Source organism: Symphodus melops (assembly GCF_947650265.1).
Source record: "Symphodus melops genome assembly, chromosome: 6".
Lineage (NCBI taxonomy): Eukaryota > Metazoa > Chordata > Actinopteri > Labriformes > Labridae > Symphodus > Symphodus melops.
The window spans coordinates 4,622,395-4,638,276 of record NC_136696.1 but is presented as its reverse complement, the minus strand read 5'-3'; the positions used below and the strand labels follow the sequence as shown (position 1 = coordinate 4,638,276).

The 15,882-nt window shown below is 42.8% G+C and overlaps 1 protein-coding gene and 1 long non-coding RNA gene across 2 annotated transcripts in view; both read right to left on the bottom strand.

Annotated features, from left to right (window-relative positions):
* The window catches only part of LOC306825793 (uncharacterized protein), a gene marked incomplete at its 5' end in the record, with an annotated part of 41,158 nt that extends 29,987 nt beyond the window's left edge, over window positions 1-11,171 (bottom strand). The window contains 5 exons of the mRNA XM_079346749.1: window positions 3,674-3,847; window positions 5,313-5,486; window positions 6,881-7,054; window positions 9,116-11,063; window positions 11,156-11,171. Coding sequence (XP_079202875.1) covers window positions 3,674-3,847; window positions 5,313-5,486; window positions 6,881-7,054; window positions 9,116-11,063; window positions 11,156-11,171 — 2,486 coding nt within the window. The remainder of the gene's footprint in view (window positions 1-3,673; window positions 3,848-5,312; window positions 5,487-6,880; window positions 7,055-9,115; window positions 11,064-11,155) is intronic.
* A 159-nt stretch (window positions 11,172-11,330) lies between these two features.
* LOC306825908 lies at window positions 11,331-13,431 on the bottom strand. The gene is made up of 4 exons (XR_013779322.1): window positions 13,187-13,431; window positions 12,917-13,033; window positions 11,819-12,002; window positions 11,331-11,530 (listed from the first exon to the last, which is right to left on the bottom strand). It is a non-coding gene; the product is annotated as an uncharacterized lncRNA (long non-coding RNA).
* Window positions 13,432-15,882: the final 2,451 nt, after the last annotated feature.

The following is a 15,882-nucleotide window of genomic DNA, read 5'->3' as shown; positions in this document are numbered from 1 at the left end:
ATTTATTCTAATCCTTGCCTTAGGTTCCTGATACAACGACTTAATGCAATTCACAGATTCCTCATTAAATCCAAATTTTTCCAGCACCTTATATAAAATTACCCAATTCACGCTATCAAAAGCCTTTTCAGCGTCTATGCTTACCAAAACTGCACTTTCCCCCTTGCTCTGTATATTTTCTATGACATGTAAACTCCTTCTTATGTTATCTTGAGTTTGTCTCTCTTTAATAAAACCGGTCTGGTCTTCATCAATCAAATCCTGCATAAATGTCCCTAATCTCTTCACTATAATTGAGGTGTAAAGTTTATAATCTACATTCAAAAGTGATATGGGTCTATAGTTACAACAGTATTCCCTATCTTTACCTTCCTTTGGAATAATAGAAATAATGGCTTCCTTCCATGAGGGGGGATCTTGCCTGATCTGAGACTATAATTAAGTGAGTCCTGGAGTAGTGGGATTAACTCTTCCTTGAATGTTTTATAAAAGGAAGCTCCCAGTCCATCAGCTCCTGGTGACTTCCCTGATTTTGCCTGACTAATTGCTTCTTGAATCTCTTCTGTTGTAATCTCTGAAGTCAATATTTCATTCTGCTTTGTACCTATTGTCGGTAAATCCAAGTTATCTAGAATCTCTGTCCGGTGTTCTTCACCTACAGGAATAGGTTGTGAGTATAAGTTACAGTAATATTTCTCAAATACCCTTTCTATTTCTTCTGGTTCGTATAGAGTTTTGTTAGTCTCAGGGTCCCTTATTTTATGTATACTAGTTATTGCTTGTTGTTTCCTTATACGTCTAGCCATCACTTTAGTGGCTTTAGATCCTCCCTCATAGTAAGTCTGTTTCATGAACCTTGCTTTCCTTTCCACCTCTTCCAACAATATATCATTTATTTTCCCCCTAACATCTTTAATCTGATTCAGTATGTCTGAATCTTTTGATTGCTTGTGTTGCTGTTCCAGTTCTTTTAATTTTTCAATTTGTTTCTTATATGTTTCTAGTCTGACTCTCTTTGAAAATGCTGTATGAGAAATCAGCTTCCCTCTAATCACCGCCTTTAGGGCATCCCATAAGATTGTCGGATCAACCTCCCCATTGTCATTTTCCTCCCGGTATTGAATTATTTCCCCTTTTATTTCTCTAACCAGTCTCTTATTGTTCAGTATGCCTTCGTTGAGTCTCCATACTGTATTTTTCCTCCTATTATTCAAATGAATTTTTAAGTAAATTGCACTGTGATCTGACACGTCAGCCACTCCTATTTTACATTCCCTCACTTTGTGTACATCTCCTTTACTCATCAAAAAATAATCAATTCTGGAGTACATGTCATGTGGAGCTGAATAGTGGGTATAATCCCGGTCAAGTGGATGAAGTTCTCGCCATATATCCTGTACATCCATTTCTGACATCATTGTATTCATGTACCGATTAATTTGTTTTCTATTTCTCTTCACACTTGTAGTGTCTAATCCGTAGTTCAGTACCACATTAAAGTCCCCACCGCACACTAATGTCCCATCTGTTTCCAAATTTATAAGATCAAAAACTTTTTCATAAAATGTTTTTCCACTTCCTGGTGGAGCATATACATTGAGCAGTGTCACCAAATGATTTTCTAATTTCCCTTTTATCATGACATACCTTCCCTTCTTGTCACTAATTTCTTTGATCAATTCGAAGCTTACTGTGTTGGAGATCAGTGTTATAAACACCTCTCTTGCGATTATGCCCAAAGGAACTAGAAAATGAGTTCCTATAGCCCAACTTTGGGCCCTGTCTCCCTGTTGGTGGGAGTGGGGGATAACTTTTCCCGAACAAAAGGCCCCCCCTAGTGGTTTGGGGTTCACCTAAAATAGGCCTTCCCATCCTACTAGATAAGTCCAACAGTCACTAACTTAATAGCTCTCTCCGTCGATTCACATGTAAACATAAACATTAGAGAAGTCTCGTTTGTAATGAAGGGAGGGGGGTCTTAAAATTCCCCACTTCAGGTCTTCCTTAGTGGTACCCTTCCTGTTGCGGCAAAAAACAAAAAACCTCCAGTTTGTCCAACAAAACAGACACATTTTGCTTACCCAGCCAACGTGTAGTCTTCAACTTAAAAGCAGGAGGCGTTTAACTCTTGTGGGTTACCTGAGAACTCTTCCCCTCCCTCTCTCTTTCCGTCTTCATCGACCCCTCATCTTCTGAATTCTTGCAGCTTTTCTTTCGCTCTGTTCGCTGCGTCCAGACTGGCGTCCTGTCTCTCTCCAACGCGTTGCCATGGTGACGCTCTCTGGATCCGCTCCTCCAGTGAGGGTTCGTTGTCGCGCTGCTCACCCGTCTCCAGCCCTCTCTCCCGCATGTCCCGCGCTGCGTCTTCGGCGTTATTGTAGATCTTGGGCCCGTCTGACCAATGAATCCGTATCCTACTCAGAGGGGTCTGAAAGCGCATTTTTTTTATCTTTCAGAGTCTTTTTGATTTCGGAGTAGGATTTACGTTTTTTCATCACCTCGGTGGGATAGTCATGATCGAAAAAAATCTGTTTCCCCTCTACTAATATTTTCTCTTTCCAGGCTTTAGCAAGAATGCTCTCTTTGGTCTCGTATTTAAGAAAATTGACCACAATGGACCTCGGGGATGCTCCCGGAGGTGGTTTTTTCCCGAGACTTCTGTGGGCGCGTTGAATGGCGAAGTCAGTTCCCTCCGGTAACGCGAGTTCGCGGCGGAGGAGTCCCTCCACCAGTTCGGTCACAGACTCATTGTCCCGTTCAGCCACATTGTAAATCCTTAAATTACAACGTCTTCCATGTCCCTCCACTTCGGTCAACTTTTCTTGAAGTTTTCTTTGTTGTTTCAATAGAGTGAGGATGGCTTTCTTCGCATCGATGTTCCATTCCTCCAACTCCGCCACTCGTACCTGTGCCTCAGTGATATCCTTCCGCTGCTCTTGACTGTCCGCGACATTTTGCGCCAATTTTCGGTTAATTTCGTCCCTAAAGCCAGCAAACTCTCGCCTCATCTCTTCTTTAAATTCGTCTTTGAATGTTGTGAGATCGTTTTTCATCTCCCTTTTGAGGTCACGTATCTCTCTAGTGATATTAGCGAGTCCCTCGAGTACCGTGTGGGCGTGTTCATAGTCGTCATTTTCCCCACTTGCTGCCTCGTCTTCAAACTCGTGTTCTCCCTGGTCTCTGGACATCTTTTTTTTCCTTAAACTTCTCTGCCCTCGTCCCCCACTCATTGCTTATCAGTTTAAAATTCGTGTCTTCGATTTTTTCATAGTTTGGGGAGAATATTTTCTAATCGACTCAGGAGCTCTACTCTATGCTGCCATCTTGCTCCGCGCCGTCCCGGAAGTCCCAGAATAAATTCATTTTGAGTCAGATTTCCAGTGTTTTAGTAAAGAAAGTGTGTGCAGAGAAAGATGTGTTCTATTTTGAAATGAAGAGTTCAGAAAAAGTATCTGAAGTATGGGTAAGCACTTGTTAGCACTTGAATAAAACTCCATTTAAAGTATTTTGGTAAAAATCAGATTTGTTGATGCAGATTCAAACAAGAAAATCAACATGAACAGCATTCAATCTAAAACTTCATGGAGGTCAGAAACATGTGAACATGAAAATGTTTCAGCTGATAATCAAACACATGAGATGTAAAACACAAACAGAGAAGAAGTGAACTGACCTCAGAGTCTCCAGTCTACAGTTTGGACTCTGCAGAAAATCACTCAGCAGCTTCACTCCTGAATCCTGCAGCTCGTTGGAGCTCAGGTCCAGCTCTCTGAGATGGGAGGGGTTGGACTTCAGAGCTGAGACCAGAGAAGAACAGCTGATCTCTGACAAACTGCAGCCACTCAATCTGAATAAAGAATAAAAGAAGAGAATAAAAAGAATGATGAATGAGATGATAAGAACATAACTAGGTCCAATCAGTGAGTGTGTCCCTAAAATAAGTAGAGAGACTTTGTCATTGTGTTATTGTGGATCATTCAAATGTCAGCTTTCTACAGACATCATCCAAACATTCATCCAGCTGTTCATGTCAATAAAGACACCAACATGTTACTGATCTCAGTCAAGATTACACACCCACTACTCTACTGTGCTACACACACATGGGACTGTCTGTGTTTGTGTGTGTGTGTGTGTGTGTGTGTGTGTGTGTGTACTTCATAATCACAGATATGTCAGTTCAGATAATCTTGTGTCTTCAGTTTTGAACATTTAATAAAAATCAGAAACTTTCACTTTAAAGACTTCAAGAACTCCATTGAAGAGAACTCCCAAACCCCCCCTGACCATCGACGGTGCTGCTGTGGAGAGAGTGAGCAGCACCAAGTTCCTGGGGGTCCACATCAGTGAGGATCTCTCCTGGACAGCCAACACCACATCACTGGCCAAGAAGTCCCAGCAGTGCCTCTACTTCCTCCGTAAGCTGAAGAGAGCACGAGCATCCCGACCCATCATGTGCTCCTTCTACAGAGGCATCATCGAGAGCATCCTGACCAGCTGCATCACTGTGTGGCTGGGGAGCTGCACTGCTGCCAACCACAAGACCCTGCAGCGCACAGTGAAGGCGGCTGAACGGATCATCGGTGTCCCGCTCCCCTCTCTTCTGGACCTCTACGGCACCCGCCTCACCCGCAAAGCAACCCGCATTGTGAGTGACCCCACCCACCCCTCACACAGCCTCTTCAGCCTCCTGCCATCGGGGAGACGGTACCGCAGCCTGCGGGCCGGCTCTACCAGACTGAGAAACAGCTTCTTCCACCAAGCTGTCAGGAAGCTGAACTCTCTCCCCTCTCTCCCCTCTCTTCCCTCCCCTCTGCCCCCATGAACACTGAACATTGGAACCTCCTCCTGTTTGAACATTGAAACAGAACCCTGGTCATTTATTGCACATTGCACGCATGCACAAGTTTCACTTGTCTTATAATCTTGTTTTATACTCCATTTTATTTAACTTTGTACTTTTTGCACATTTAGGTTTTATTCATGTAAATATTATTTATCTTTTTTACCTTGTTTTATTTTATTTACCGTACCTTTTTTTTCTTATCTACATTGCACCGTGGGGAAACGTAAATTCAATTTCACTGTATGTCTGACATATTTTGGAATTGACAATAAAGAAAACCTTGAACCTTAAAGTATTTTGTTAAAAATCAGATTTGTTGATGATGCAGATTCAAACAAGAAAATCAACATGAACAGCATTCAATCTAAAACTTCATGGAGGTCAGAAACATGTGAACATGAAAATGTTTCAGCTGACTATCAAACACATGAGATGTAAAACACAAACAGAGAAGAAGTGAACTGACCTCAAAGTCTCCAGTCTACAGTTTGGACTCTGCAGAAAATCACTCAGCAGCTTCACTCCTGAATCCTGCAGATTGTTCCAGCTCAGGTCCAGCTCTCTCAGATGGGAGGGGTTGGACTTCAGAGCTGAGACAAGAGAAGAACAGCTGATCTCTGACAAACTGCAGCTCACCAATCTGAATAAAGAATAAAAGAAGAGAATAAAAAGAATGATGAATGAGATGATAAGAACATAACTAGGTCCAATCAGTGAGTGTGTCCCTAAAATAAGTATTCAAATGTCAGCTTTCTACAGACATCATCCAAACATTCATCCAGCTGTTCATGTCAATAAAGACACCAACATATTCCTGATCTCAGTCAAACTCTTTAAACTCTTTTAAAAGAGACAATTCTTTCATTCAGCTGTGATGTTGTTCAATCCTTCCAGAATCCTTTAATGGGTGGTCTTAACCATCCCGCCCTGTATGGAATAAGCCCTTATTAACAGCTGCTGCTAGAACACTGACAAACTGAACATGGAAACTTCCAGGGTAGGCTTAGACTACCCTTTAAACCACCTGGGACACATCATAAAGGATGAGGCCTTTCACTGACTTCAGACTGAGGGAGAGAACTTCAGGGAGGAGATTGGTCCACTGCCTCCTCTGACAGCTTATCCTGCATCAAACACCAATGAGAGAGGGACTTGGGCTTATCCCTGACCACTGTGGGAGGCTGCTTTTAAAACACTACAGCCTTATCTAAATGTGTTATCACACCAAGCAGATTTAAGAACATGTAAAACTCCCTCTCACATGTGTGCTGTCATGGCTGTGGTGAGACAGGAACACTGATCCATCTGTTGTGATCTTCTGTGAGGAGTTCTTCAGGTTATCTTAAGACTGTCTTTTATTCTGAAAGTCCAAATAGCATTCTGTCTGATAGTCTGCCTTCTTGGCACCAGAGTATAAATATACAGTAAGTAATGGTGATGATGTGCTGATAATGAGAATCATTCATGTGACTGTGTTCGGTAGCGTCACGTGGGGCGCTGCACCGGCAAAGAAGCGCTGTGTCTTCATGTTGTCAGAAGACAAGTGGACAAATCCATGCGCAGAACTTTTAATCCGTTCACATTGGCCGGGGGAGGATAAATACATTTCCAGGGAAACTAAACCGTTTCCAGGACATTTGACATTTTTTCTCATTTTACATGTTTTCCATGACTGGAAAATGCATTGATCATTTTCCAGGTTTTCCAGGACGCGTGGGAACCCTGATTCCAGGTTTTACAGCTGCAGCTGTCAGAAGAAATGTACCGTCAAATCTTCATCTTTCTTTAATATATGATCAGTGTCTCTCTCTTGTTCTCAGTGATTTCCCCCTCAGGTTTCATTTTCTCACTTCATCTTGTGTTCGTCCTTTTCTGATGACAGAGAGACGTTTGTTGTTTTTGATGACAGCGCTGTCTGAAAGACTGACATCATCTCATGTTTGTACTCTATGTTTTAAATCCTCGACTGACTCTCTTAAAGTTTAGCTTCTCATCATATTAATGTGAAGAGAGAAATGAAACCTGTAGTCTTACTTCAGAGTCTCCAGTCTACAGTTTGGACTCTTCAGTCCAGCACACAGCAGCTTCACTCCTGAATCCTGCAGCTCGTTGGAGTTCAGGTTCAGCTCCCTCAGATGGGAGGGGTTGGACTTCAGAGCTGAGGCCACGACTTCACAGTGAGTCTTTGATAGTCCACAGCTACTAAACCTGTTGTAAAACAAAATGGTAGATAATGTTATTTAAAGGAATGTCTTCATATTTTCATCCAATTTTAATTTTGTTAACAAACATTTCCATCACTTGTAAACGTGTTTCTCTGATGTCATGATTTAGTTCTGATATCCTGTTTTTAGTTCTCATTGTTCCCTGTTTGTTTTCTGATTTATATTATAGTTCTAGTCTTCACTGTTTCCTGTCTTACTTTGTATCCTTGTGTCCTTCTACAGTATGTTGCCCGTAATATTTTTTCCTATGTTAAGGTTCCTAGTTTGGCGTTCAGTGTTATAAGTCTCGTCTTTGGTGTTTCTTGTTTTATTTTGTAATATCTTGTTGAGGTTGTGTTTTCAGTGTCAGGTTTTTATTTGTACTTGTGCTCAAGTGTTCTGGTCTTGTGTTTCTTGTGTTTCCTGCCTTGTTGATGACCCTGATTAGTCTCACCTGTGTCTGATTGTCCCACGTCTATTTAGTCTCTAGGTGCATTCGGATTGTCCTTCCTATCCACTTTCACTATCCACCTTTCCTTAACCCCGTGAAAACATCACAGGGTGATGGAAAGGTGTTAAGAGACTTCATAAAGGTGTTAGGTGACTTCATAAAAGACCTATGGAAAGGTGTTAGGAGACTTCATAAAGGACTTAGAAAAGGTGTTAGGAGACTTCATAAACGACTTAGGAAAGGTGTAAGGAGACTTCATAAAGGACTTAGGAAAGGTGTTAGGTGACTTCATAAAGGACTTAGGAAAGGTGTAAGGAGACTTCATAAAGGACTTAGAAAAGGTGTTAGGAGACTTCATAAACGACTTAGGAAAAGGCGATGGCATTGTTTTGACAATCCGACCACACTTTCACTCGGTGATGTCATAATAATGTGACGGCGGCGGAGGTTAGAGACGTGAGTCTGCCGTGGTGGAACTACAGTTTACAGAAAATGGACTATGGACGGCTCTTATCATGGCCGCCACTTAACTGCTTCCAGGGTTAAAGGAAGAAATGTGAGTGTTAGTGGACAGGAGGGACAATCCGAACGCACCCTTTGTCTTTGTTACCCTCTGTGTCAAAATGAGACAAAATGAGAGCGAACAGAAAAAGTGACCAGATCACGTTTGTTCCCAACATATCGTGTTGCCCTTTTCTGTAAAGTATTGTAAATACTTTGTTTGTTTGTTTTCTTTTGTTTGTTCAATGACCGGGATTTTGGCACATTTTTTACATGGTTGTATATATTTTCTATGGTGAATAAAAACCCACCAACAGAAGTTTTCCTGACTGAGCAATCATCTTTTCACTTTTAAAAACGAACCTGTGACAAGCTGCATCTGCTCATAAAGTCAGAGCAGAACAAGCAGCAGACCGGGGACTCAATTTATGTTATTTGTTGTCATAAATCACTCTGTTACTTTTATTTACCTCTAACCCCGCTGTCCCATGCTCAACTTTATCAAAGCTCAACAGAGAAATAAATCTTGTTTTTGTAGCTTTCAGTAAATTCATTATTCTCAGATGGATTCTTGTTCGGGGTTTGTAAAGTTGTAATAAAGGGGCAGTTCAGAGGAGAGCGGCCAATAAAATCATCCATGACTTCAATCTGTGATCTGATCCAACACAACATAATACCTGACTAACACAGTTCAATGTACTGAAATCTATTATTTTGGCTGCTTGACTTTTTGATCCACCTTCTGTCTGTAACGTGATGTATGACATGACTGCTGGTAACTTCACTCATCATGTCACTGTTACTAATCAACCTCTCGTTAGCTGTGTTACTTTAAGTTCTTACTGTCAGCATAAAGTCAGGACAGACAAACTCATCAAACGTCCCTTTTCACGCACGCTAACACAACTCAGACTTTACTCTCGAGTCCATGAAGGAGGAAAACACAAATGTCCGAGCGCTTTGAATCAAGACAGAGACAAATATTCTTCATTTACTGAATATAGATGAACTCTGTTTTCACAAACAGAGAGATTATACATTATATATATATGAAGAACTAAACGGCTTATTGTTACTTTATTTATACTCATATTTAATCACATCTGGACTTACTCTGCCTTCCTGCAGTTCCTCACAGCTGGAATCAATCTCAGTCGTCCCTGGTCTGATGTCTTGTACTTACTCAGGTCCAGCTCATCCAGAACCTCCTCAGACATCTGCAGCATGTAGGCCAGAGCAGAGCAGTGGATCTCAGAGAGTTCCTTCCCTGATCTGTTCTCTGACTTCAGGAACTCTTGGATCTCCTGATGGACTGAGAGGTCCTTCATCTCCGTCAGACAGTGGAAGATGTTGATGCTTCTGTCAGGAGAGATATCTTTACTGTTCATCTTCTTCAGGTTGTTGATGACTCTCTGGATCATTTCTGGACGGTTGTCTGTCTGACCCAGCAGGCCTCCTAAGAGTCTCTGGTTTGACTCCAGAGAAAGACCATGAAGGAAGCAAACAAACAGGTCCAACTGACCGTTCTTACTTTTCAGGGATTTCTCCATGGCACCTCTCAGGAAGACTTCCAGAGATGTGCCAGGACTTATTACTTCTTTAACATTCTTTAAAAAAGTATTTCCAGATGATTCCCCGTGTTGGATGTCTTTAAGAAACGCCTCCACTACACCTCTCTTCCTGTTGGTGAAACAGTGGAACATGTAGACTGCAGCCAGAAACTCCTGAACGCTCAGATGAACAAAGCAGTAGACTGATTTCTGGAAGATCAAACACTCTGCTTTGAAGATCTTTGTACAAACTCCTGAGTACACCGAGGCCTCTGTGACATCCAGACCACACCGCTCCAGGTCTTCTTGGTAGAACATCATGTTTCCGTCCTCCAGATGTTCAAACGCCAGCCTCCCCAGCTTCAGAAGAACTTCCCTGTCTGCCACCGTCAGCTCATGCGGACTCATCTGATGATACTTGATCTTCTTCCTCTTTGTCTGAACCAGCAGGAAGTGTGAGTACATGTCAGTCAGGGTCTTGGGCAGCTCTCCTCTCTGCTCTGTGCTCGTCATGTGCTCCAGAACTGTGGCAGTGATCCAGCAGAAGACCGGGATCAGACACATGATGTGGAGACTCCTGAATGTCTGGATGTGTGAGATGATTCTGCTGGACAGATCTTCATCACTGAACCTCCTCCTGAAGTACTCCTCCTTCTGGGCGTCAGTGAAGCCTCGTACTTCTGTTGCCCTGTCAACACATGAAGGAGGGATCTGATTGGCTGCTGCAGGTCGAGAAGTGATCCAGATGAGAGCTGAGGGGAGCAAATTCCCCTTGATGAGGTTTGTGAACAGTGTGTTTAACGATGACTTCTGTGTGACATCAGACACAACCTCCCTGTTTGTGAAGTCCAATGACAGTCTGCTTTCATCCAGGCCGTCAAAGATGAACAACAGTTTACAGACAGCGAGCGTCTCTGCTGCCACCTTCTGTAATGTTGGATGGAAAACACGGAGCAACTCAAGAAGACTGTAGCGCTCATCTCTGATCAAGTTCAGCTCCCTGAATGAAAGCAGGATCAGCAGACTGACGTCTTGGTTCTCTGAGCCCTCGGCCCAGTCCAGAGTGAACTTCTGCACTGAGAAGGTTTTTCCAACACCAGCCACGCCGTTTGTCAGAACCACTCTGATGGGTTCCTGTTGGTCGGGTTGAGCTCCTGTCTTTGGTTCCTGTTGGTCGGGTTGAGCTCCTGTCTTTGGTTCCTGTTGGTCGGGTTGAGCTCCTGTCTTTGGTTCCTGTTGGTCGGGTTGAGCTCCTGTCTTTGGTTCCTGTTGGTCGGGTAAGGCTTTAAAGATGTCCTGGCACCTGATTGGAGTCTTCTTTTTAGAGTCTGTCTCCATCTGTCTCACCTCATGTTGGGTGTTCACCTCTTCACTCTGCCCCTCTGTGATGTAGAGCTTAGTGTAGATCCTGTTGAGGAGGATTCTCCTTCCTGTTTCGTCACTTCCTTCAGTCACATATCTCCTCCTCAGACTGACCTTATATTCATCTAAAACCTCCTGCTGACCTCCATCTGCTAAAAGAGAAGAAACATATCCTGAGACTGGATTTATTAAACAAACTGACTGACACAAAAACCTCCCTGTGATAAATGTGTGCTGCTACAATAGAAGAAGAACATATTAAATATAACCAGGTTAAATTATATTGATACATTTGACTATATTATTGTAAATATTAACAGCATTAACAACAAATGTAATAAATGATAAAGTCTTGTTTTCAGACTCAGTGACTTCAGTCTTACTGATTTCAGTGCTGGACTGACTGGATATCTGCAGTCCTCGACCTATTACAGGTCTTTGTCCACACTGGGGACAGAAGGACTCTCCTGATGAAGTAGACTGGTCCCAGTATGAGGTGAGACACTGTCTGCAGAACCAGTGTCCACAGCTGGTAGAAACTGGATCTCTCAGGACGTCCTGACACAAAGCACATCTGGACAGCTGCTCCTCCACAGAAACAGACCCCTTTGTTTTTCTGTAGAGATAAAAGATAAGATGAGATTAAAACCATTGATGGGGATTCAAACCTGGTTCTGCACAATACCTTAAAATTAACATGTTTGAGTTCATTGATAATGCTGTTGAGTCTCTTGGGAAGTGGTACAATATTTTCTTGACTCAAGTCAGTGGTGTAAATAAATTCACTGGTTCACAAACATGCATCAAATGTCTATTAAATTATTCTATTGTTTCAACTCTTGTTCTTAATAACAAGCACATTTCTGTAGTTTGACATTTTGGGGATTTAAAGAAGTTTTCTTACTTCTGATCTGAGGGTCCTGGTTCATTACTGAAGTTTGGAGGACGATATTTAGACCAGTCACTCTTCATAGAGAGACAGCTGGACAGAGGAGACTCTGCTCTGTCCTCCTCTTTGTCTCCTCTATCACTCATCTTCTGATCTCCAGTTTGCTCAGGACAATCAATGACGTTCATGATACATCAACCTGAGGACAAGGAAGACATACAGGTAAGACACAAACAGGAAGGTTATGTTAAATATAGATCGTCAAGCCTCCACATTTTAATACCTACTGTGGTCCTTTTATCAATGTCAGGTAGAGAGAGAGAGCAGGAAATGACACCAACCACTTGGCTACTAGCCCTAATGTGAACCTTTATGTGACTCTGCCTCTCTTCCTGTCTGCCTTAGTACCTGATCAAACACATCACTGCACTTTGTTTTGATCTTAACCTGAATTGTCCTTCTGATCCGACTCCCTGCTTGGTATTTCACCCTGGTCTGCTTTTAGGGTTTAATATACATTGAGTTCAAACATTTATCCTTCCTGTGTGTCTGATAATATCGAGGTTTAGAATTTTAAACTTCAAACATTAAAGCAGTATGTTAATATTTAACAGCAGTTATGACCTTTGGACCAACAGTTTTATTTCTAGAAGGATATAAAACAAAGTCTGTGATGCCTGTAAGGATCAAATCATGTCATAAAAACACCTTTGGTCAGATAGATGTTTTATTGAGACGTTAGTTACTGATAACATTTTATTAAGATCCATTATTTATCATAACTACTTTGAGGAGGTGGAGATTATCTAACATGAATGTGGAACATAAGCACTGTCGTCCTCTGGACGTTATTTCATCTGAGAGAAAACCAGCAACACAGACTGAGAGCGTCGACTGCAGGAGTCCTGACAAACAAGTCTGATTCAGGACGATTCAGATTCTTAGCTACACAACTTTTACTTGAAATTACTTGTTGACTAAAAGCTGAGAAAAGAATAAGTACTCCACGTTCACAGAGCTGATCCTGTACTGTCTCTGATCAGTTTAAATTATTACTAAGCATGAACCTGAGGTTAGAACAGTAACGTCAGAATAATGTTAAATTAAACTCACCCCGTGTCCTTCTGCTCGGTCCACTCAAAATAGAGTCTGAGCTCGGACTGTCAGGAACTCTTTCAGTTTTATTGTTTTATGAGAAACCCATATCAGCTCAGAGTCTCTTCTCCTCCCCTTGTTATAACAAGAAATAAAAATTAATAATTTACCATCATCAGTTCAGGTTTCTTCATGACCTCTTTGCTGAGCTCACAGTAAAATGCATTAAGCTAACTAGGTTTGGATAGTAAGTCAGCAAACTTAACAGAGTAAGTTGGGATCACCTACCTTCAGCATGTTGTGGACGTCAGACTGGTGATGAAACAGTTTCCAGATGATCCATGATCAGATCACCCCCCCATGGTATCAAGCCACATGTGATCCATGGATCAGAATCATCATGGTGTAAAATAAATACACAGCCGTTAAATCCCTGTGCAGCGTCGAAGAGAAAAGAAGTCAGTGTTAAAGTTGTTCATGTGGCCGCAAACAGGAAGTATTTCAGTCTTTTAAAATACATTTAGATATGATGTTTTTAAGAGACGGGTCATCAAAAATGTATTAGATTTTAGAAACATTAAAAGAAGAACAGTAGAGAAAAATGATCTCAGTGAACACTACATTTTACCTGGATTACGATAAATGAACGATTACTTTTTTTTAGTATTTTGCCCTCATAGTTCATTGACATGGTCTCTACTTTAAATACACTTAATCAGAGCTGGGATATTTCTTCAAATGAAAGTGCAAAACTTTATTATTTTAAAGAAATGCAGATAACACACTAACACACTATTTATGAATATTTTTTTTTAACTGAAATCAACTTATTATTTGAAGACTTCACTTACGCTGCTAAAACGATGGAAATAAAATAACATCTACTTATTAAACACACAAAGAAATTATATTATTGATGGTTTCAGTGCCTAACAACAACAAAATAAACACAAGGCACACAACACAACATAAGAAAAACTTTTGGACATTATCAGAAGTCTTTTGTCTGGTCTGCGGGGAGCACAATTAGAATCTATATCTTTATATTTTGAATCAAACACATCATTTCTGTGTGACAATAAAGTCAGTGAGACCTCTCGTTCATGTTGATGAGTTCAAGTACAGCATTAAGCATCGTAATAAAACAACTGCTACACTGTTTTTAGTCAAGGCACAAAAAGTGACAGAGCTAGGTTATCTGTCAGTTTGAGTCTGTTACAAAGATGTTTACAGGTTTATATAGAGATTAATGAAGCACCAGGAGTCTTGGGACTTTATTTGTTAAGGAGGAATAGTGACCATTTTACCACATTACTAAAAAAAACAGAAACACCTCCATAAACGGTTTCTGGAGTCTAATCTCGTTAATGATAATAGTTCATTGTTGACATAATATCATCAGGAAAATGGTGAAACTAAAACTCCTGACTGAGATTCCTGAGTCAGGAGTGAAAGTAGGGTGAAGAGGGTTACAGTGCAACGTGTGAAATACGGGGTCTGGGACTCCCTGATTGACTCTGGAAAAAATACACCTGCAATTGACTTTATACTCTGTAGATCAGAGAGAGAGAAAGAAAAAGAGAGCGATGTCCGCTGTCAGGTCTTTGAATACAAAACGCACCACAACAAGGTTCAAGGTTCAAGGTTCTTTATTTGTCAATTCCAAAATATGTCAGACATACAGTGAAATCGAAATTACGTTTCCCCCCTCCCCACGGTGCAATGTGCAATGGGAGGGAGGGGAGAGAGTTCAGCTTCCTGACAGCTTGGTGGAAGAAGCTGTTTCTCAGTCTGGTAGAGCCGGCCCGCAGGCTGCGGTACCGTCTCCCCGATGGCAGGAGGCTGAAGAGGCTGTGTGAGGGCTGGGTGGGGTCACTCACAATGCGGGTTGCTTTGCGGGTGAGGCGGGTGCCGTAGAGGTCCAGAAGAGAGGGGAGCGGGACACCGATGATCCGTTCAGCCGCCTTCACTGTGCGCTGCAGGGTCTTGTGGTTGGCAGCAGTGCAGCTCCCCATCCACACAGTGATGCAGCTGGTCAGGATGCTCTCGATGGTGCCTCTGTAGAAGGAGCACATGATGGGTCGGGATGCTCGTGCTCTCTTTAGCTTACGGAGGAACTAGAGGCGCTGCTGGGACTTCTTGGCCAGTGATGTGGTGTTTGCTGTCCAGGAGAGATCCTCACTCATGTGGACCCCCAGGAACTTGGTGCTGCTCACTCTCTCCACAGCAGCACCGTCGATGGTCAGGGGGGGTTTGGGAGTGTCGATATTCAGGAAGAGGTTGTTGTCTTTGCACCACGTGGCCAGTTGGCCCACCTCCATCCTGTAGTGCGTCTCATCGTTGTTGGAGATGAGACCGACCACTGTTGTGTCGTCCGCAAACTTCACAATGTGGTTGCTGCTGAAGGATGGAGTGCAGTCATGGGTCAGCAGCGTGAAGAGCAGGGGCACACAGCCTTGGGGGGCCCCAGTGCTCAGGATGGTGGTTTTTGATGCGTTGCCGCCAACCCGCACAGTCTGAGGCCTCTCGCTGAGGAAGTCCAGCAGCCAGTTGCACAGGGAAGTGCTGAGCCCCAGCTGGTCCAGTTTGCCGATCAGCTGCTGAGGGATGATGGTGTTGAATGCGGAACTGAAGTCTATGAACAGCATTCTGACATATGAGTTTTTGGAGTCCAGGTGGGTGAGGGCTGGGTGAAGAGCAGAGCAGATTGCATCCTCGGTTGATCTGTTGCCCCGGTATGCAAACTGGGGCGGCAGTAGCTCAGTCTGTAGGGACTTGGGTTGGGAACCGGAGGGTCGCCGGTTCAAGTCCCGGCATGGACCAAGTCCGGAAACTGGTCTGGTAGCTGGAGAGGTGCCAGTCCACTTCCTGAGCACTGCCGAGGTGCCCCTGAGCAAGGCACCGAACCCCAAAAACTGCTCTGGGGCGCTCTCTGTGGGCAGCCCCCTCACTCTGAGACCTCTCCATTAATGCAGAGTGAAAAC